The 21289-nt window shown below is 55.2% G+C and overlaps 1 protein-coding gene across 1 annotated transcript; it reads left to right on the top strand.

The window, feature by feature from the left end:
• Positions 1–9855: 9855 nt before the first annotated feature.
• Positions 9856–19635, top strand: FSCN1 (fascin actin-bundling protein 1; the record flags this gene model as incomplete). Its single annotated transcript, XM_080702379.1, has 5 exons — positions 9856–10687; positions 17689–17845; positions 17939–18060; positions 18279–18446; positions 19282–19635. The coding sequence occupies 5 exons, from the start codon at positions 9856–9858 to the stop codon at positions 19482–19484; spliced, it is 1482 nt and encodes a 493-aa protein (XP_080558505.1). The 3' UTR covers positions 19485–19635.
• Positions 19636–21289: the final 1654 nt, after the last annotated feature.

Genomic DNA, 21289 nt, shown 5'->3' with positions numbered 1-21289 from the left:
GCGCTTGGGAGGCAGAAACAGGAGGATCGCGCAGGTTCGAAGCCAGCCGTGCGCGCTGGCTTAGGAGACCCTGTTTCCAAATAAAAATGTAAAAATAGGTCTGGGAGTGTAGCCTGGAGGTAGAAGGGCTTCCAGGAATCCCAGTACCACCAAAAAAATAAATAAATAAATAATAATAATAATAATAATAATAATAATAATAAGGCAGAGGGTGTAGCTCAGAGGTCAAATGCCCCTGGGTTCCACCCCCAGACCTGCAAACGAACGAACGAACGAAAGAAAGAAAGAAAGAAAGAAAGAAAGAGAAAGAAAATAGATCTGGGAGTGCAGCTGGGTCATAGAATGCCCTTGGGTTCAAACCCCAGGACCACACACATACACACACACACACACACACACACACATAGGAAGGATATCAGTAACCGATTCCAGGTGGGCCAGCCTCCCAGTCCTCAAGGCTCTGCTGCGCTCCTTTTTTTTTTTTTTTTTTTGGTACTGGGGATGGAACCCAGGGGCATTCTACCTCTGAGCTACACCCCTAGCCCTATTTTTCATTCTTTATTTTGAAACAGAGTCTCACTGAGTTCCAATTACTAAGTAGCTGAGGCTGTCTGTGCACCACTATCCTCCTGTTTCAGCCTCCCAAATGCTGGGATTACAAGTGTGGGCCACCATACCCAGTTTATACCCCTTATACCCAGCTATTTTCATTTTGAAATAGTGTCTTGCTAAGTTGCTGAGGCTGATGTCAAACCTGCAATCCTCCTGTTTCACCACCATACTTCACAGCTGAGCCAGATCCTGTTTGTTGTGTCTAGGCCTGTTTGCAACCCAAAGGCCCTGTAGGAAGAGATTGGCAGGGATGTTTGTGGACATGGAGCAGTGGGGTGACGGCCTCCTTCTTCCTGGGCTCTGGCTGATAGTTCTGGGCTGTGGCTGTGGTCTGGGGACACAGCTGTGCTAAGGCCCAGGGGTCACCCAGGAAACCTGGTCAGGCAGGACTCCTGCCCTGAATTGGCTCCTCCCCAGCCCCAGGCTCTTGAGAGTGGTGCCAGCGGTACCAGGCTGCCTTGAGGGGTTACAGAGATGACAGACCCGCAGACTGACAAAGACACTATTGATAGGCTCTGGGCCATGAGGCCCCTTGTTTGTGGAGGACTGAGCCACGAACATCTGTACAGTTTGCATGGATGGCATTCCTGGTTTCTTACACTGGCCTGGGCAGACCCACTAATCTCCCTTTAAGGGGAAGGAAACCAAGGCTTTTCCAGAGCCAGGTCACACAGTTAGCTCTGATTGGTGACACTGGGCAGGAAGTCTCCAGGACTGCATCAGAAACTCAGGGCTACCAGGCCATGGGAGGCTGAGACAGCAGGATTGAAGGTTGGAGGACAGCTTCAGCAGTTTAGGGAGACTCATCAACCTAGTAAGACCCTATTTTATTTATTTACTTTTTGCTGTACTGGCGATGCAACCCAGGGGCATTCTAACTCCGAGCTACACCCTCAGCCCTTTTTTTTTTTTTTTTTTTTTTGGTACTGGGGATGGAACCCAGGGACCTTCTACCTCCTACCTCTGGGCTACACTCCCAGACCTATTTTATAATTTGTTTGGAAACAGGATCTCAATAAGTTGCTGAGAGCTTCACTAAGTAGCTGAGGCTGGCTTCAAACCCGTGCGATCCTCCTGTCTTAGCCTCCCAAGTGCTGGGATTACAAGCGTGAGCCACCACGCCCGGCTTCCTACTTTTTTAAATTTTTTTTTTCTTTATTTTGAACAGGGTCTTACAAAGTTGTAGAGGGCCTCACTAAGTAGCTGAGGCTGTCCGCAAACCGCGATCCTCCGGTCTCAGTCTCCCGAATGCTGGGATTACAGGTGTGCGCCACCATGCCCAGCTAAGACCCTGTTTTAAAACAAAAAATAAAAAGGGCTGGGGTATAGCTTGGAGATATAATGTCCCTGAGTTCAATCTCCACTACCACACACACACACACAAAAGAAACTCAGGGCCACCCTGTCCTTGCACAGAGGACGACCGAGGCTTTGAGAGGGGCTGTGGTTCAGTCTTGGTGTTTGGACCACAGTGAACACCAAGCACTGGGCCCAGGCTTGGAGAGGCCGGGAGTTCTCAGTGCAGGTGCAAAAAGATGCGAGACTTCCAAGAAAGCCAGGTTGTGCTCACAAGAGCAGCGTGTGAGACTGCAAAGTCAGAGTGAGAAGGGGGAGTTCCAGCAAGGAAGGAACGCAGCAGGAAGCCTCAGGGAAGCACCCAGCTGGGGAGGCACCCAGCCCTTGGGGATTGTCCCCGCTTAGTGGGGGCAGTCCTGGAGTCCTGGGGGATTCTCTAAGGTTGCCTTAGGGGACAAAAAGGGGCTGGGAACTCCTGCAGGCCCCGAGGCTGCCTAGGCCCGGTAGCCCTTCCTGATGGCCTCTTTCTCCTCCAGGCCCAGCTGCAGGGTGCTGTGGCCAGCCAGGAACAGCTCCAGCCTGACCCCAGCTAAGCTTCTGCACTCTGCCGCACCCTGCCCTCCTTCTGGGTGGCTCAGGTGGCACCCAGGCTCCCGTGGGGCACAGGGAAACAGCATCCACATCCCCATATTTCCCCAGAGGGACCTGGGACCCAGCCACCCCAAAGCACAGTGAGACTGGCTCAGGAGTAGCTTATCCTGTGCTGGACACAGAGGCGTCTGGTGTGATGGGGTCTCTGGGAATGCATGGGTACAGAGCAGAAAGGATTTTATTTTATTTTTTGTATGGGGCATTCTACTTCTCAGTTACACCCCAGCCTTTTTCTTTTTTCTTTTCTTTCTTTCTTTTTTTTTTTTTTTTGCAGTACTGGGGATTGAACCTAGGGGCATTCCACCTTCAAGCTACACCCCAGCCTTATTTATTAATTAGATTAAATTAATTAATTTATTTATTTTGGTGGTACTGGGGTTCCTGGAAATCCTTCTACTTCCGGGCTACACTTCCAGACCCATTTTATATTTTTATTTGGAAACAGGGTCGGTTTTTTTTTTTTTTTTTGGTGGTGGTGGTACTGGGGTTCCTGGAAGCCCTTCTACCTCTGGGCTACACTCCCAGACCTATTTTTACATTTTTATTTGGAAACAGGGTCTCCTAAGCCAGCGTGCACGGCTGGCTTCGAACCTGCACGATCCTCCTGTCTCTGCCTCCCAAGCACGGGGATTACAAGCATGCACCACCACGCCCGGCTTTTTTTAATATATTTTTATTTGGAAACAAGGTCTCTTAAGCCAGCGCAGCTGGCTTCGAACTTGCATGATCCTCCTGTTTCAGCCTCCCAAGCGCAGGGATTACAAGCGTGCACCACCATGCCCGGCTGGAAACAGGGTCTTTTAAGCCAGTGAGGCTGTCTTTGAACCTATGCGGATCCTCCATTCTCCGCCTTTCAAGTGCGGGGATTACAAGCATGCACCACCATGCCCGGCACTATTTTTAATTGTTAATGTTTTTTTTTTTGTGTGTGTGTGTGTGTGTGGTACTAGGGGTGAAACTCAGGGGCATTCTACTTCCAATCTACATCCCCAGCACTTTTTCTTATTCTTTATTTTGAAACAGGGTCTCACTGAGTTGGAAAGGACCTCGCTAGTAGCTGAGGCTGGCCGTGAACCTCTTGTCTCAACCTCCCAAGTATTGGGATTACAAGTGTGTTGCCACCATGACTGGCTCACCCCCAGCCCTTCTTATTTTTTGGTTTGGAAACAAGGTCTCACTAAATTGTTGAAGCTGACCTTGAATCAGTGATCCAGTGATCCTCCTGTATCAGTCCCTTAAGTACTGGGACTGCAGGTATGCCTGGCTCATGTAAGATTTTTTTTTTTTTTTTTTTTTTTTTTGTGGTACTAGGAATGAAACCAAGGGCCTTTCTACCTCCTGGCGACACTCCCAGACCTATTTTATACTTTATTTGGAAACAGGGTCTCACTAAGTTGCTGAGAGCCTCACTAAGTAGCCGAGGCTGGCTTCGAACCTGTGCGATCCTCCTGTCTCAGCCTCCCAAGCACTGGGATTACAAGCGTGCGCCACCACACTGGCTGATCCTGAGTTTCTTACATGCCCCTCTTCCAACCATTTTGCTGCAAGGCTGAAGGCTTAACCAAGGAGAGAGCATCTGGTTCCAGCAAGGGACCAGGAGCAATCACCTAAGTGTCTGTTGCACAGCATTGATTAAATAAAGGATGGGCCGAGTGTGGTGGCACATCCTCTATAACCCCAGTATTTGGGAGGCTGTGACAGGAGGTTCACAGGCTCGAGCCCAGTCTCAAAAACTTAGTGAGACCCTCCTTGTTTCAAAATAAAATAAATAAGTAAAATAAGCCTGGGGGTGTAGCTCAGAGGTAGAATGCCCTCAGGGTTCAATCACCCTAAAACATAAAAGGGCTGAGGGTGTAGTTTGGAATTAGAATGCTCCTGGATTCAATCCCCAGTTCTCCCCTAAAAAGAAAACAGGGCTGGGAAGCTTCTCAGCGGCCGAGCACTGCTGGGTTCAGTCTTTGATATATATATATATATATATATATATATATATATATATATATGTATGTATGTATGTATGTATGTATGTATGTATATATATATATATATTTAAAGAAGTTTATTTTAAAGATAGAAATACAGAAGATAGTTACAGCCCCATGCAAATGGCATGGGGGGGTGGTTCGAGCCAATTCACCACCCCAGTCTTTGATATTGTGAAAAGAAAATCAAAAACAAAAAAAGGAGACAGGAGCACCAACTCTAACCACAATCCTGGAGGGTGGGGTGGGAAACGGGTAGATGAAAGTCTTTTTTCATATTTGAACTAGGCGAATGTATTGTCTATTTGGAAGAAAAAAATGAAAGAATAATCAAGGCTTCGGTTCCACATTTGTTGAAATTAATGTTGATTCTTCGTGTGCTGACCACAGATGACCTCACCCGCAAGTCCCAGGATGGATTTTCCCCAACATCTTTGTTCACTTGGCTTGGACTTGTCCAGTGGGGGAATCCAAGGCCCCCTCTATGGCCCTCGCCCCATCGCTCCAATCAGTGTTCACTTATTCAACCAATGGCCAGAAAGCACAAAGCCTCGCCCCCCCACCCACACACGCCTGGATTGATCCTAAATTTCTTACATGACCCTCCTCCAGTCAGGCTTGTTAAGTGAATAATCACGAAGTTGGCACTTCCTGAGCTCTGACCCACGCCAGGCGCAGGTTTGACTGCTTGTTCAGCAGAGCCACCGGCTTGTCCTGGTTTGCCAAAGATGCTCTGGGTGTGAACCCTGAGCCCACAGTCCAGGACTACCTCAGACCAGGTTCATTTGTATAACATCTTTGTGTGTGTTTGTGTGTGTGTTACTAGGAATTGAATCCCGAGGCATTTTATCTCTGAGTCACCCCCCCCCCAGCCTGATTTTATTTTGAAAAAGTCTTGCTACATTGCCAAGGTTAGTCTGAAACCTGTGATCTTCCTGTCTCAGCCTCCCAAGTACTAGGATTACAGGTGTGCTGTCCGGCATCACAGCACACCTGGAGCTCTGAGGCTGTCTGCAAACCCCGATCCTCCTTGTCTGAGCCTTCCAAATGCTGGATTACAATCATGTACCACCACACCCGGCTTATTCTTCATTTTGAAACAGGGTCTCACTAAGTTGTGGGGAGTCTCACTAAGTAGCTAAGGCTGGCTGCAAACCCAGATCCTCCTGTCTCAGCCTCCCAAGTACTGGGATTACCAAGTGTGCACCACCATGCCCAACTCTTTTTTTTTAAATTTTGAAACAGAGTCTCACTAGGTTACTGTAAACTGGCCTCAAAACTGTGATCCTGAGCCAGGTGTGATGATGCACTCTTGTAATTGCAGCATTTGAGAGGCTGAGACAGGAGGATGGCGGTTCATGGACAGCCTCAGCTACTACTTAATGAGGCCCTTTGCAACTCAGTGAGACCTTGTTTCAAAATAAAAATAAGCTGCCTGTTGTGGTGGCACACGCTTGTAATCCCCACGCTTGGGAGGCAGAGACAGGAGGATTGCGCTGGTTCGGAGCCAGCCTCTCTGGCTTAAGAGACCCTGTTTACAAATTAAAAAAATATATAAAAATAGGTCTGGGAGTGTAGCCTGGAGGTAGAAGGGTTTCCAGGAACCCAAGGTCCACCAAAAATTAAAATAAAAATAAAGAGCCGGATGTGGTGGTACACACTTTTTTTTTTTTTTGGTGGTACTGGGGTTCCTGGAAGCCCTTCTACCTCCGGGCTACACTCCCACGGGCTACACTCCTAGACCTATTTTTTAATATTTTTATGTGGAAACAGAGTCTCTTAAACCAGCAAGGCTGGCTCCAAACCAGCGCAATCCTCCTGTCTCCGCCTCCCAAGCACGGGGATTACAAGCATGCCCACCACGCCTGGCGGTGGTGCACACTTGTAATCCCAGCACTTGGGAGGCAGAGACAGGAGGATCGCACAGGTTCAAAACCAGCCTCAGCTGCTGAGTGAAGCTCTTAGCAACTTAGTGAGACCCTGTTTCCAAATAAAATATAAAATAGGTCTGGGAGTATAGCCCGGGGGTATAAAAGCCCCTGGATCCCACTCCCAGTACCACCAAAAAAAAAAATAAATAAATAAAATAAAATAAAAAATAGGGCTGGGGATGTAGGTTGGAGGTAGAATACCCCTGAATTGCATCCCCAGTACCACATACACACACAAAAACAAATAAACAAACAAACAAACAGCTACGATCCTCTTGATCCAAGTACTGGGATTACAGGTATGTGCCACCACGCCCAGCCTTTATGCCTCTTTTCGAGACAAAAATTAAAAATAAAAATCTCTAAAATTGGGTTGAACAAGGTAGCCCAGTGAGGGACCCCAGGCTGCCTCTCCAGTCTTTTCTGCCCTGAGCAGGCTTTGCCTGGGAAGGTCGGGACCTTCTGCCTCTGCCCAGGCTTGACCAAGAGGCGAGAGCCCCGAGACTCAGCCACAGCCCCTGGCAGGCCTCCAGGGTGCAGGGCTGCAGGAGGGGACCCCAGGCCAGGCCAGGGTGGGAGCTCCAGCCCAGGGAGCATGTGCTATCAGCCCTGACCCTAGCAGGCAGCTCTCAGCATCCCCTGCCCACTGCCAGTCTTCGCTATGCCCCAGCGGTAGTTATTCAACCTCTCTCCTCTGAGCCTCAGAAGCAGACCAGAGGTTTGGTGTCTCCTTCTAGGCGAAAGGCCTTCTGGGCACTGGGTGGGGTTTGAGGGTGGTAAGGGGCAGTGGCTGACTGAATTCTATGCCTCCGGGGACTCTCAGATCTCCTTGAGTTGGGAGATTTGGTATCTCTTTTACCAAAAAGGAAATAGAGGCTGAGAGAGATTAAGTGACTGGCTCAGGTCGCAGCCAGTGGGTTCCGCTGGGTTCCAGGGCTGGGTCTGCCTGGCGCATTAGATGATCTCAGAAGGAGACACTTGCATGGGATGTGCACACAATGGGATTTTGCCCAGCCATAAGGGAGAACAAAATTATAGCATTTACAGTGAAATGTCACAAAAAAGAAGTCAGATGCTTTCCCTAATGTGCGAGAACTAGGGAGAAATGGGTAACAGGAGGAGCTCTAGAAGAGATGAAGGATCATTTAAAGTGACCTATCTGCGGGGATGGGAAGGGGGAAGAGGGAAACTCTCTAAAGCACATGAGGTGGCCGGGCGTGGTGGCGCACACTTGTAATCCCCGCGCTTGGGAGGCTGAGACGGGAGGATCGCACAGGTTCGAAGCCAGCCTCAGCTACTTAGTGAGGCTCTCAGCAACTTAGTGAGACCCTGTTTCCAAATAAAATATAAAAAAGGTCTGGAAGTATAGCCCGGAGGTAGAAAGCCTCTGGGTTCCACCCCCAGTACCACAACAAAACAAAAAACAAAAAAAGAAAGCACATGATGTATTTAAATGTATCAAAGTCAATCAGGAAGCCAAGCTTTTGAGAAGGAGGGAAGGGGTTAGGGATTGGGTAAGGGCTGATTGGGTGATGTGTGCATGTATATCTTCACAAGTTGTGTGTGTGTGTGTGTGTGTGTGTGGTACTGAGGGTGGAACCCAGAGGCTTTCTACCTCCGGGCTATACTCCCAGACCTGTTTTATATTTTATTTGGAAACAGGGTCTCACTAAGTTGCTGAGAGCCTAAGTAGCTGAGGCTGGCTTCAAACCTGTGCGATCCTCCTGTCTCAGCCTCCCAAGCGCCGGGATTACAAGCGTGCGCCACCATGCCCGGCTTCCACAAGTTTTTTTTTTTTTTTTTTAAATCCCATTAAGATGTATGACTACAATGCGCCAATAAAAATTTATTTAAAAAAAAAAAGAGAGACTTCTGATTTTCCGGCGGTGGGATAGGCTCTATGGGAGGGGATACTGCAGGCATCCTGGACTGTGGCTCAAGACTTTGCCAGTATCCTCACTGAACCGTGGTGAGGTGACCCTCCTCCTGAACAATCCCTGAAAGTGTTTCTGGAGGCAAGGCCAGGCCAGCTGCCGAGCAAGGGGCGAAGTCTTTGGGAGCGGCCAGCTCAGTATCCCCGCCTGAGCTGGGAGATCCTGTGGGCAGCTTGTGGTGATGCTGGCATTCCATGGGCCTGCTTGGCATGTGGGGAATGTCCCAGAAAAAGTCTCAGAAAGGGGAAGTGTTTCTAGATGGGGTGGTGGGAGGTGGTGTTTGTAGGGAATGTCCCTTTTGAGTGAGGAGGAGGATGGAGTACTAGGGTCTTGCAGGATAGGGCTTCAATCAGCGTCATACCCTCTTAAGTTGGGGCCTTGGGTGGGGCATGGAAGGCACAGAGACCTGGGCTCTGCCCTGCTGGGTTGTACTGGCCCAGGCCTACCCAATCTCTCTCTCCCCATTTATTTATTTATTTAATTTTTTTGTGGAACTGGGGATTGAACCCAGGGACATTTACATATATATATGGCTACACCCTCTGCCATACACACACACACACACACACACACACACACACACACACACACACAAAGACACAAAGTCTAAGTCGTGGAGGGTTTCACTAAGTAGCTGAGGCTGACCACGAACCTGCGATCCTTCTGTCTCAGCTCCCCAAGTAGTAGGGTTACCGGCATGAGCCACTCTGTCCAATCTCTTTGATCCCTCTCATTGACAGAGGGCGGTAATTCCTGCCCTGCTCCGTAGACCAGAGGCCGGTGACTGTATGGCCGGAATGGGGACCGTAGCCACTGACGCCGCCACTCTCACGTGGACTTCTGGGATGAGTGTCCTTCAGGGGCAGTGGCCCTGGAGGGAAGCCTCAGGGGCCCAGAGTCTGCTGGGGATGGCCACGCTGCGATCGGTTGGGATCTGCAGACCCCTGGGCAGTTCCTGGCCGGACCTGGTCCCCACCGAGCCCTCTGGGCTCCCAGCCTGCTTCTACCAGTCTCCGGCTACCCAAGGCCCCGTCTGAAGGCTACCTCCTGGGGCGCCCCACACCCTAATGTCACTTCCCATCCGGCTGCTCCTTTCTCCCCTCCAGCTTTAGGGCGGGGGTCGTTCGAGGGGCGAGGCGGAGAGCGAGGGGGGCAGGAGCCCGGGCGAGGCCCCGGGGAGCGGGCGGCGGCGGCGGAGGAGGAGGGCCGAGCCGCGCCCGCGCCCCCCGGGCCGCGCGCCCGCCGCAGAGCCCGCCGGCGCCCCGCGCCCTCCCGGCCGAGCCGGGGGCGGGGCCTCGGCGTGACGTCACCCCGCCTATAAAGCGGCGGGCGCGGCGGGCCGGCTTTGTGGAGCGCTGCGGAGGGGACGCGCGGGACGCGGCCGCCGAACAAAGGAGCCGGGGCGCCGCCGAGGGCACCGCCACCCACCTCCCGGGCCGCGCCGCCACCATGACCGCCAACGGCACCGCCGAGGCGGTGCAGATCCAGTTCGGCCTCATCAACTGCGGCAACAAGTACCTGACGGCCGAGGCGTTCGGGTTCAAGGTGAACGCGTCGGCCAGCAGCCTGAAGAAGAAGCAGATCTGGACGCTGGAGCAGCCGCCCGACGAGGCGGGCAGCGCGGCCGTGTGCCTGCGCAGCCACCTGGGCCGCTACCTGGCGGCCGACAAGGACGGCAACGTGACCTGCGAGGCCGAGGCGCCGGGCGCCGACTGCCGCTTCCTCATCGTGGCGCACGACGACGGCCGCTGGTCGCTGCAGTCCGAGGCGCACCGGCGCTACTTCGGCGGCACCGAGGACCGCCTGTCGTGCTTCGCGCAGACGGCGTCGCCGGCCGAGAAGTGGAGCGTGCACATCGCCATGCACCCGCAGGTCAACATCTACAGCCTGACCCGCAAGCGCTACGCGCACCTGAGCGCGCGGCCGGCCGACGAGATCGCCGTGGACCGCGACGTGCCCTGGGGCGTCGACTCGCTCATCACGCTGGCCTTCCAGGACCAGCGCTACAGCGTGCAGACGGCCGACCACCGCTTCCTGCGCCACGACGGGCGCCTGGTGGCGCGCCCCGAGCCCGCCACGGGCTACACGCTGGAGTTCCGCTCGGGCAAGGTGGCCTTCCGCGACTGCGAGGGCCGCTACCTGGCGCCGTCGGGGCCCAGCGGCACGCTCAAGGCGGGCAAGGCCACCAAGGTGGGCAAGGACGAGCTCTTCGCGCTGGAGCAGAGCTGCGCCCAGGTGGTGCTGCAGGCGGCCAACGAGAGGAACGTGTCCACGCGCCAGGGTGAGTGGGGAGCTGCCCCGCGCCTCGGGGCCGGCGCACAAAAGCGCACCCCACCCGCACCCTTCCGGCGGCCTCCCGCCCTTTCTCGCCGGCCGGCCGGCGGCGCCGCTCTAATCCCCGGCGCCCGGTGGGCCCCCACTAGGCGCTCGGGCCCCCCGCCCCGCCCCGCCGCCGGGCGCGCGCGCTCCCGCCGGGAGGAGGGGGCGCGGGGTGGGGCCGGGTCCGTCCTCGGGCGCCGCTGCCCACCCCCCACCCTGGGGTCCTCCTAGGCCCAGTGCAGAGACTACCCGTGGGTACCACCTTCGCCCAACCTGGGTTCTCCTAAGGCGCGCTGATGCCTCCACCCCGCGGTCCCAGCTCTTGGGGAAGGGGCCCTCTCACCCACTTCCTTAGGCGGGCCTGTAGCTCGAGGGCGAAGGCGACAGTCGCCACCGGCTTAGGACCTCCCCCTCCCCCTACGCCTGTCGCTGGCGAGGTAGGGGAGGCTGGCGGGGCATTTGATCCCAGCGGGGTGGGCGTCGGTCTCCTGGCGCGCCTGGCCTGTACCTCTGCCTCCCGGGCTGCCCCGCCCGGTCGGCCCCTGCTGGGGTGGGGGCGCCGGGAGTGTCTGCCCTTCCCTCCCCCCAGCCCCTCCTCCCTCTCCGGCCCCGCGCTGGAGGCCGCGGCCTTTGTGAGCAGGGGGGCGGGTCGCCTCGGCTGGGCCCTCCCTTTCCCCCTTTGTCCTGCTTGGTCTCTGCAGATGGGAAAACCAGATGCAGCGGTGCGGGGGAGGGGATCGGCTGCGGCGGGTCCCCCCTGCGGAGGAAGCCCCGGCGCCGCCCCCGGGCGCTGTCCAGGCGCTGTGTCCCATCCCGAAGCGCCCCGGGAGGCGGCCCGCCTCCTCGCGTTGCGGCGGGCGGGCGGCGTGGCACGCGAGGCGGGGAGCCAGGCACTCCGGTTTGCGCGCGCCTCCCAAACCCGGCGCTGCGGGCGTCCGAGGGCGGCCTCGGCGCGCGCCGGGCGACCCTAGCCCGGCTCCCCTGGGAAGTCCCTACCCTGGAATGGATCCCTCCCCAAAGGAAACAACTGGCTGCAACTGGATCCGACCCCTCGAGGCCTCCCTCAGTCCGGCCGTTTTCGACCGGTCTGAGCGCCCGCAGAGAGCCCCCCTCTTTGCCTTCTTTCTCAGATCCTCCCCCTCGGCGGCCTCGCTTCCTTCTGGCGCCTGCTCCTCTCCTTTGCCAAGAGGCAGTTTGCAGCTAGAGGCTTCCTGGAGAGGCCTGCGAGGATTTTGCTCCCCTGGATGGGAAATCGGACCTCAGGCAGGATATACCTGGCGGAGAGCCCAGTCAGTGGCCTCTTTCTCTTCCAGTGCAGGGAGCTCATGGCCATCCTCTTGGTTGTGGGTTCTGGAGGAAGGCCAGACCCCAGTGGCAGTGGGGGTGAAGGTGGAGACCTGGGTGGGGCCCGAGTTTGCTGAATTAAGGCCTAGAGAGGTGGAGCGGCTTGCCCTAGGTCACACAGCAAGCAAGGAGCAGGCGCATCTGGTTTTATTTGACTCCAGAATGGGCTCTTTTCTGGACCCTCCCCAAGCCACCCCCCCAAATGTGACAGAAGTTACACACTTTGGGGTGGGTCAAAATTTCCACCTGTGGAGCAAACATTGAGTCTGTGCCGAGACTGAATGAAAACAACATGTTTTGGGGACATGAAGACATGCAAAGGAAAACACTGGGTACAGGGTGAGTGTCCCAGATTATATGGAGGGGTGATCTTTCTGAGGAAGACACTGAAGCTGGCCTGGAGGCTGAGTAGAAGGTAGCTTGCTACAAGAGTGTGGACGGTTAGAGGGTACCGCCTGTGCAAGGGCCCTGTGGCAGGAGGGCACCCAGCACTTCCCAGACTGTGGGAAGAAGCAGCTCGTGAGGGTGGGAAATGGGGCTGGAGGGAACTGTAGGCCAGCCGCCTGGGCCGCTTCTCCAGAGGAGACAGGCCTGCTGCCCTGGGGAAGATGAGGCAGGAGCTGGTGACCCTGGTCCTTGGGGCCAGGGAGGAGCAGGGAACCTGGGGGTGTTTTTGGCGAGCCCAGGCAGATGCCCTTGGTCTAGTGAAGCTCACTGGGGGCGCCACAGTTGTGATTCAGGATGAGAGGGCAGAAGAGCCAGGAATTGGAGTCTGGCCACGCTAGCTCATTGAGGAGTTTAAAGGGACACAAAGCTGGGGGAGGGGGCTTGGGGTCCCAGGTCTGGCTTCCAGAGGCCTCCAGTCTTGGGGTTCTCATCCCAGCCCCATGTCAACACAACCCCCAAGGGCTTCCTGGGGTGGAATGGAGGGGCCTGGGCAGGGGCGTGTCTGCAGAGGCCATCTTGGACTGGCCTTCGTGGCAGGCCTGTGCAGCACATGTTGGGAAAGCCGGCCAGGAAGGAGGAGGATGTGAGTCATCCCTGCGGGCCTGTGGGGGCGGGGTGCTCCCTGCAGAAGCTACCTCCCCCTCTCCAAGCTCAGTTTCCCCGCTTGTGAAGCACGCAGCTTCCCTCTGCGGACTGTTCCTGGGAGGAGGCCACTCATCAGAGACGGTTCTGTTCCCCACACTCCCGTGTCCGGGCGGATCCCTCCTGCTCAGGATCCTCCCCTGTGCTGCTCCACTTAGACCCCAGACTAGGCTTCACCACACGGTCCATCAGGTCTCACAGCCTCTGGCCACTGGCTTCTGGGGCTCCACGCCAGGCCCTGGAGCTGGTCTGCAGCCTGGCTCCTGATGCACCCTGGCCCGCCCAGGCCCCTCATTTGCAAGATATTGGAAGAGTTTGCCCCTTCAGGCATCCAATGGCTTGCCTAAGAGTACAAGAGGGCTTTGCAGTGATCACTTTGGAGAGATGAAGGAGGGAGATGAGATAAGGCCAGGTAGGATTACAGGACCTTCCCCAAGCCAGGACTGGGTTGGGGAGGGTTTCTTATTTTGGACAAGCCAGGAGAGTTAGGGACCTGCTAAGACCTTGAGGGGCCTGGGGGCCTAGGAGGGCGGGAAGCAGGGAGGGGGTGCCTCCTCTGAGCCATCCCAGAGAGTGGCTGGGAGCAAGGAGTCAGGATGGAGGACAGGCAGGAGCCCAGGGCTCCCTGGAGGAGGCACAGGATGCGTCGTTGTTGCGGGCTCCTTTGAGCCTGTGACTCAGGTTTTCTGTGCTCTGTGCTGATGAAAAGAAAAATCCCACAGAAAACCGGTTCCCATAGTAACGCAGCTCCAATTAGAGGCTCCAAGGCCAAGTGGGGCCTTTCTCTGCTGACTGGGGCCTTGGTGGGGCCCTGCTGGATGGAGGTGGGGGATATAGCTCATATTCCCCCACCCCTTCCTGCTGGGGCGGGAGGAGCTGGTATCTACTTGGCACTAGCTGAAGCTGGCTTCGAACCTGCGCGATCCTCCTGTCTCAGCCTCCCAAGCGCGGGGATTACAAGCGTGCGCCACCACGCCCAGCTTTCTACTTGGCACTAGACCCTTGAATCCTTTCACCTTCCTAGCAGAATAGAGACTGGACCCTTTGGCAGGTAGGGAAACTGAGGCAGAGTTTGGCGAGAGCACTCACCCAGGAGTGCCAGGCCTTCCAGTACTGTCAGACCTTCAAAGGACTGGATACAACAGGCAGGTAGAGTCTGAGGACTTGAGCAGATGGCAGTCTTGTGGCCCCGGGGCAAGTGGCCTCAGCTGCCTGCCTCCCTGTTTTCCTCTGTCCTGGAGGACGATGTTAATTTTACGGAGTTCCTGGAGGCATTAAAGCTGATGAGATATTATTAGTGGCTACAAAAGGCTCAGACAGCAAGTTTCATGCACTGACTTCTTTGAGGTGTTGGGGTGCTCAGCCTCTGAGCTCCACCCAAGCCATAGCCTCCAGCCTGGAGAAGGGTCCTGCCACCTGGGTGGGTGCCTGTGGTGGTGCTGCCTTCTGATCCCTGGGTCCAGGCTGCTGGGGAGTTGGCTTCCTTCCCCTGAATCCCAGTCCTGTCTGTCGAGCTGTTAGGGTGGTCCTGAAGTACTTCCTCTGATCTGTTTCCTTCCTGCCTTCCTGGTCTCCACACACTGGGCAGGTGGCCCCGCAGCTTTCCGGAGCAGGGGCGTGGTCCCGGGGCGTGGCTGTCCTGCCAGCTTGCCTGGCTTTGCTGACTCAGCGCTTGCCCTGCCTGCAGACAAGCACCCTCTTTCTGGATGGGCTGAGGGGCCGGATGTCCTGAAGGTTCCAGCAGCCTCTGGGCCTTTGCGGTGGGGCGGGGCAGGTCTGCACTTGTGGTCTGAGCAAGGAGGGACCCCAGCTCAGAGTGTGCTCCCTGGGGGTGACCACCCCCTGCTGACCCATCCCATCCTCCTGTGCATCTCTGGGGTTTCAGTTACCACCAGTGTCTGGGGTGGGCAAAGGAGCCCAGATGGGGCCCCAGATGTTCTCAGTGGGGCTGGGCCACAACTAGAAAGCTGGGTGGGGGAGGAGGGTGTCGCTAGGGGGTCTGCCCCCACTTCCTGAGAACCCCCAGATCTGTTATTATTCCACCATGTGACCTTGGAACAAGGACATGCCACCTCTTAGGCTCTTTGTGAAGTGGGGGTGAGGGACTCTACCACCCGGTACTGACGTTGGGTTGGGTAGGGTTAGGGTGCTGCCCTTGAACCCTCTCAGCCCTGTGAACTAAAGGTGGGTCGTCCTGGTGCCAGCTTCCTCCCTGTCAGCCTTCTCTCTTTGGCGGGTGCCTGCCACCCACCGCCTGTATGCCTGCTTTACCAAGATCTCCAAATGAGCATAGGCCTACCAGGCAACCAGTTCCCGGTATCTGGCCTAGGGCTGGAACTGCAGTTTTGAGAGTCCAGGCACTTGGGGAATGGGGAATTTGTAGTGTTGGGACCAGGGACCCCACTTCAGGTTTAGCCAGCGGAATCAACAAAGGCATGGCACTGCAGGGTGGGAAGGGGACAGTGCCTTGCTAAGGGATCCGTCACATCAGATTATTTTGTGTTGTGGGAACCTGTACAGACTTAATGCAGGAAATGGCTCACACTCTAGCGCAGAGCATGCACGCGCACGTGGGTAACAGCACGCTTATACATGAGAAAGGAGGGGATGCTTGGTGTTCAGCGGCCTGCAGCGAGGGGCAGAGACTGTATGGCTTTATTTTTATGCTTTTATGAGTTTTCTGAATCTTCTGAAAGAACTTAGGTTTTACTCTTTTAATTTTCACACATGCACGGAAGCAGGAAGAATGAACCCACATATCCCACCCCCACCCCGCCAGAGGCGGTGTTCTGCCCAAACAGCTCCATCTGTGCCTGTATGTGATGGTTTTGGGTGTATTTAAAGCAAATCCCTGACACCAGGGCGTTTTATCCTGAAATACTTCCATCTGTACCAAAAAAAAAAAAAGAGGTCGTTTGTTATACAACCACAACATATATTAACACCAGCCAGGGTTCTCCTACTTGGATCAATAATGCCTTTGTGGTTGGTTGGTTCAAAGGTTTTACTTCTTTTTTTCCCCTGCACAGAGGATTGAACCCAGGGCACTGTACCTCTGGGCTACACCTTCCACCCTTATTACTTATTATCTATTTTGTGGTACTAGGGATTGCACCCCAGGGGCATTCTACCTCTGAGCTATGCCCTCATTCCTATTTTATTTTTTATTTAGAAACAAGGTCTTGCAGCCAGGTGTGGTGGTGCATGCTTATAATCCCAGTATTTGGGAGGCTGAGACAGGAGGGTCACAGATTCCAAGCCAGCCTCTGAAATTTAATGAGGCTCTCAGCAACCTAGTGAGACCCTGTTTCTAAATAAGAAATAAAATTGGGCTGAGAGTGTAGACCGGAGGTACAGTTCCTCTGGGTTCAATCTCCAGTACAGAAAATAAAAGGGGTGGGGTGTCTTGCTAAGTTGCAGCGAGCCTTGCTGAATTGCCACCAAGACTGGCTTTGAACTTGGAATTCTCCTGTCTTAGCTGCCCAAGTACTGGGATTACAGGCCTGTAATCCCAGTATTTGGCTCTTTCTTTCTCTTTTCTTTTTTCTTTCTGCACTACTGGGGATTCAACTGGCATGCTATCTCTGAGCTATACCCCCAGCTCTATTTTTCTTCTCCTTTTTTTTTTTTTTTTTTTGGTGGTACTGGGGTTTCTGGAAATCCTTCTACCTCCAGGCTAAACTACTAGGCCTATTTTATATTTTTATTTGGAAACAGGGTCTCTTACGCCAGCGAGGCTGGCTTTGAACCTGCGCAGTCCTCCTGTCTCTACCTCCCAAGCCTGGCAATTACAATTCTGCGCCGCCACGCCCATCTTATTTTTTGTTTTGAAACAGGGTCTCATTAAGTTGCTGAGAGCCTCGCTAAGTAGCTGAGGCTGGTTGCGAACCTGATATCCTTTTTAGGTCAGCCTCCCAAGGATTACAGGCATGCACCACCCTACCTGGCATGCTTTTTTTTTTTTTTTTTTTTTTTTTGTATTGGGGATTGAACCCAAGGGTTGCTCTGCCTTGTTTTTATATTTTATTTATTTAGTGGTACTGGGGGTGGAACCTAGGGGCTTTTCTACCTCTGGGCTATTCTCCCAGACCTATTTTATACTTTATTTGGTAACAGGGTCTCACTAAGTTGCTGAGGCTTACCACACACACCTATGATCCTCCTGTCTCAAGCCTCCCAAGTACTCAGCTTACAGGTGTGTGCCATCATGCCCCATTTTTTATTTATTTTGAGACAGGCTCTCTATATTGCCACAGCTGGCCTCAAACTTATGATCCTCCTCTCAGCCTCCCAGGTACTGGAATTACATATGTGTACCAGCACACCAGGCAAGTATTACTTTTGTAGTTAGAGAAAGCAAGGTAAAAGGGGCTGTGCCAGCCTTGGCCCTTGACCTGCTGGGTCTCACTACCTGGGTCCTGTTTGCCACCCCTGCTGCGCCTCCCTGTACTAGAAGGTGAGGGTGGGCTGTGGGTCAGCCGGAACTTGGGCACGGGGATCCTGTATCAGCGGAGGTCTCCCTCTCCACAGGGATGGATCTGTCGGCAAATCAGGATGAAGAGACCGACCAGGAGACCTTCCAGCTGGAGATCGATCGCGACACCAAAAAGTGCGCCTTCCGCACTCACACGGGCAAGTACTGGACGCTGACGGCCACCGGGGGCGTGCAGTCCACCGCGTCCACCAAGTGAGTGTCGTGCCTGTCACCCTGCTCGCTCTCCAGGCTGGCCCTGCCCATGGGGTCCAGGCAGCCCCTGACCTTGTCCCCACCTCCCCCCAGGAATGCCAGCTGCTACTTTGACATCGAGTGGCGTGATCGGCGCATCACGCTGCGAGCGTCCAATGGCAAATTTGTGACCGCCAAGAAGAATGGGCAGCTGGCCGCCTCTGTGGAGACAGCAGGTAGCCGCCAGTGGGTGTACCCCCCGAGCCTCTGGGGCCCTAGTGCTGCCCTCACATCCTCCTGGAGGGTAGTCACTTGCTGGCCCCGCCCCCCAGCTTACCCTATTGCAGCTGTGTGACCCCTCCCCAGGCCTTCCCTCGCCGAGCCACACCCTGGTTGTCCCAGCCCCCCACCCGCCTGCCATCCTGAGGCTCACTGCCCCCTCATCCCTGGACAGGGGACGCGGAGCTGTTCCTCATGAAGCTCATCAACCGCCCCATCATTGTCTTCCGCGGGGAGCACGGCTTCATCGGCTGCCGCAAGGTCACCGGCACTCTGGATGCCAACCGCTCCAACTACGATGTCTTCCAGCTCGAGTTCAATGATGGCGCCTACAACATCAAAGGCAGGTTCTAGGATGGTGCTGCACTGGGACCCCTAGGCTTGGGGGTTGCTGTCGGGGCTGCAGGGAGCACCCCAGCCCTGCCTGGCCCTGGCTTGGGCTCAGCCTGGCCACCCTGGGGCATGGTGCAGGGCTATGCCAGGCTTCCGGGGTGATGGATGGGGATGCAGCAGGCGGGGAACCACCCTTCCCCATCTTATCAGAGACAATGAAGGTGGACGGTGAGCTGGACATACTGTAGCTAAGGAATCGAAACGCAGGGTGGGGGGACCCCCAACTCCAAGCTGCTGAGTTGGATTCAGAACCTGTTTGTGTGTCCAACATGGGCAGGAGGGGATTGAGGGCATAGGGACCCGACTTGGTTCTAGACGCAGGTGAGAGGGGGAATGTTAGCCCTTGAGAGGAGGAGGAAGCAGAGGACTATGGAGCATCCTGTAATCCTAGCACATGGGAGGCTGACAGGAGGATTGTAGGTTTGAGGCCAGCCTCAGCAACTTAGTGAGACTCTGTCTCAAGATAGGGTAGCCAGGCATGGTGGCGCACACTTGTAATCCCCGCATTTGGGAGGCTGAGTCAGGAGGATGGCGGTTCACAGCCAGCCTCAGCTACTTAGTGAGGCCCTCCGCAACTCAGTGAAACCCTATTTTAAAGCAAATAATTAGAAAAAAAAAATAGGGCTGGGGCTGTAGCTCAGAGATAAAATAGAATGCCCTGGGTTCAACCCCCAGAACAACAATAAAAATCGAAAAAGGGGAGGGAGAGCCATGCAGGGTGGGCACTGGGCGGGGCGGGAGGGTGGATGAGCGGGGGTAGAACTTCACGGTGTCTTGCTCCTCAGACTCCACGGGCAAGTACTGGACAGTGGGCAGCGACTCCTCCGTCACCAGCAGCAGCGACGTCCCCGTGGACTTCTTTTTTGAGTTCTGCGACTATAACAAGGTGGCCATCAAGTCGGGTGGGCGCTACCTGAAGGGGGACCATGCCGGGGTCCTGAAGGCCTGCGCTGAGACCCTGGACCCCGCCTCGCTCTGGGAGTACTAGGGCCCTGCCCTGCCCCTTCCTGGGCGGCGCCTCCAGTCCCTCCTGCTAACCCTCTCCTCCAGGCAGCCCTGTGGCGGGTGGCGCGCCCCTGGCCTTTTAAACTGGAAGCCCTAGGGGAAACAGTCCCCTTCCCCGCTGTCCCCTGATGACTCCCCTGTCCCTGCTCCTGAGGGGTCAGTGGCTGCAGCCCATTTCCTGGAGAGATTTCAGGTCCCTCTGCCCTCTTCTCTGCCATGGGGTGAGGCTGGCACCTCTTTCTTCTGACCTCAGACGACTCTGAGCCTTATTCCCCGAGGGGTAGTAGCCCAGGAGAAGTGCCGCCCGGGAAAGCCACTGGGTGTGGGCGACTGGAAATCCCTGCCCCCTCCTGACACCCTCTCCCCACCCAGGGGCCTGGGGGGCCCTCGCCGGGACACCATCTGCCCCCCTGCACCAGGAGGGCAGCCTTTGGGTGGGGCCGAACCAAGAGCTGGGCCCAGACTTGCCCTGGTTTTTCTGGGTCACAGCTGGAAGGCAGCCTCTGTTCCAAGTAGGCTGTTCTGTTTGCCCCTGCACATTTGGGGGTGGGGGACACCCTGCTCCTGTCTCTTTCCTTTCACCCTGGCTTGACTGGAAACAGAAAACGACCAAATCAGTATTTTTTTGTTGTTTAATGTTCCCGCTGGAGGCAGCTGGGCAAGCCTGGTTGTAGTGATGAGTGGTCTTGGGGATCTTGGGCACTTGCCCCCACTTCCCAAGCTGGCCCCTCCCTTCTGCCTCAGCCAGCGCCCTGCCACGATTGGTGCTCCATGTCTGACCGGACACCTCGGGTCTCCTGGGCAGGGTGAAGCCAGGCGGCCCCCTCAGCTGAGATCTCTGGGGCCAGCCTCAGGCCCAGGCCCCACCACCCCACCCCGACAGCTCCTCCACCACCACGTGCATCTCATTCCGGGTGTCTTGGTCTTTTATTTTTTGTAAGTGTCATTTGTATAACTAAACGTCCATGATAGTAGCTTCAAACTGGAAAGAGCAAAATAAAATACTGCGAGTCTGCAGCTGGGGCCAGCCTGTGTGTCTTGGGAGATGGGCAGGCCTGGGGGAGACCTGGAAGAGGGGGCGAGCTCTGGGGCCAGGAACCACTTGACCAGCGTGCCAGAGGGGGCAGACACTTGTTCAGCCTCTAGTCTCCCCAGGAGCCCCCAACTCCCTGTGGCCTGAGCGCATACCACAGGAGCTCTGCAGAAAGCTGACTAGCTCCAGCCTGCAGGGCCACCATTACTATTAAGGAGACCTTGCACAGAAGTGCATGGCAGGTGGGTGTGTCGGGAAGGCTGATTATATAAAAGTGTGGGTTAAAGGACCTTGCATAGTCGTGCAAGCCTCTAATCCCAGTATTTGGGAGGCTGAGACAGGAGGATTGCAGATTGGAATCTAGCCTCAGCAATTTAGTGAGGTGGGTTTTTTTTGTTTGTTTTTTATCTGTATTGGGGATGGAACCCAGAAGCAATCTACCTCCGATTTACACCCCCAGCCCTATTTTTTAGTCTTTATTTTGAAGCAGGGCTTCACTAAGTAATAGCTGAGGCTGTCCACAAACCGCGATCCTCCTGTCTCCCAAATGCTAGGATTACAAGCCAGTGCAACCACGCCTGGCGAGAACGTTTCAAAATAATACCTTCACCATTGGTGAACAGGTCCATTGACCTGGAGACGCCCCTTCTCTAATGACTAGGGGCTTTGTGTGATCGAGGCTCCAGGCCTTCTACATCCCACAGTTACTGAGGACAGCTTGGTCGGGCCCTGGAGGGGTCAGCGGGGTGGGCTAA

Source organism: Muscardinus avellanarius, assembly GCF_963383645.1.
Source record: "Muscardinus avellanarius genome assembly, chromosome: 10".
Lineage (NCBI taxonomy): Eukaryota > Metazoa > Chordata > Mammalia > Rodentia > Gliridae > Muscardinus > Muscardinus avellanarius.
This window is presented reverse-complemented; position numbering and strand designations above follow the sequence as displayed.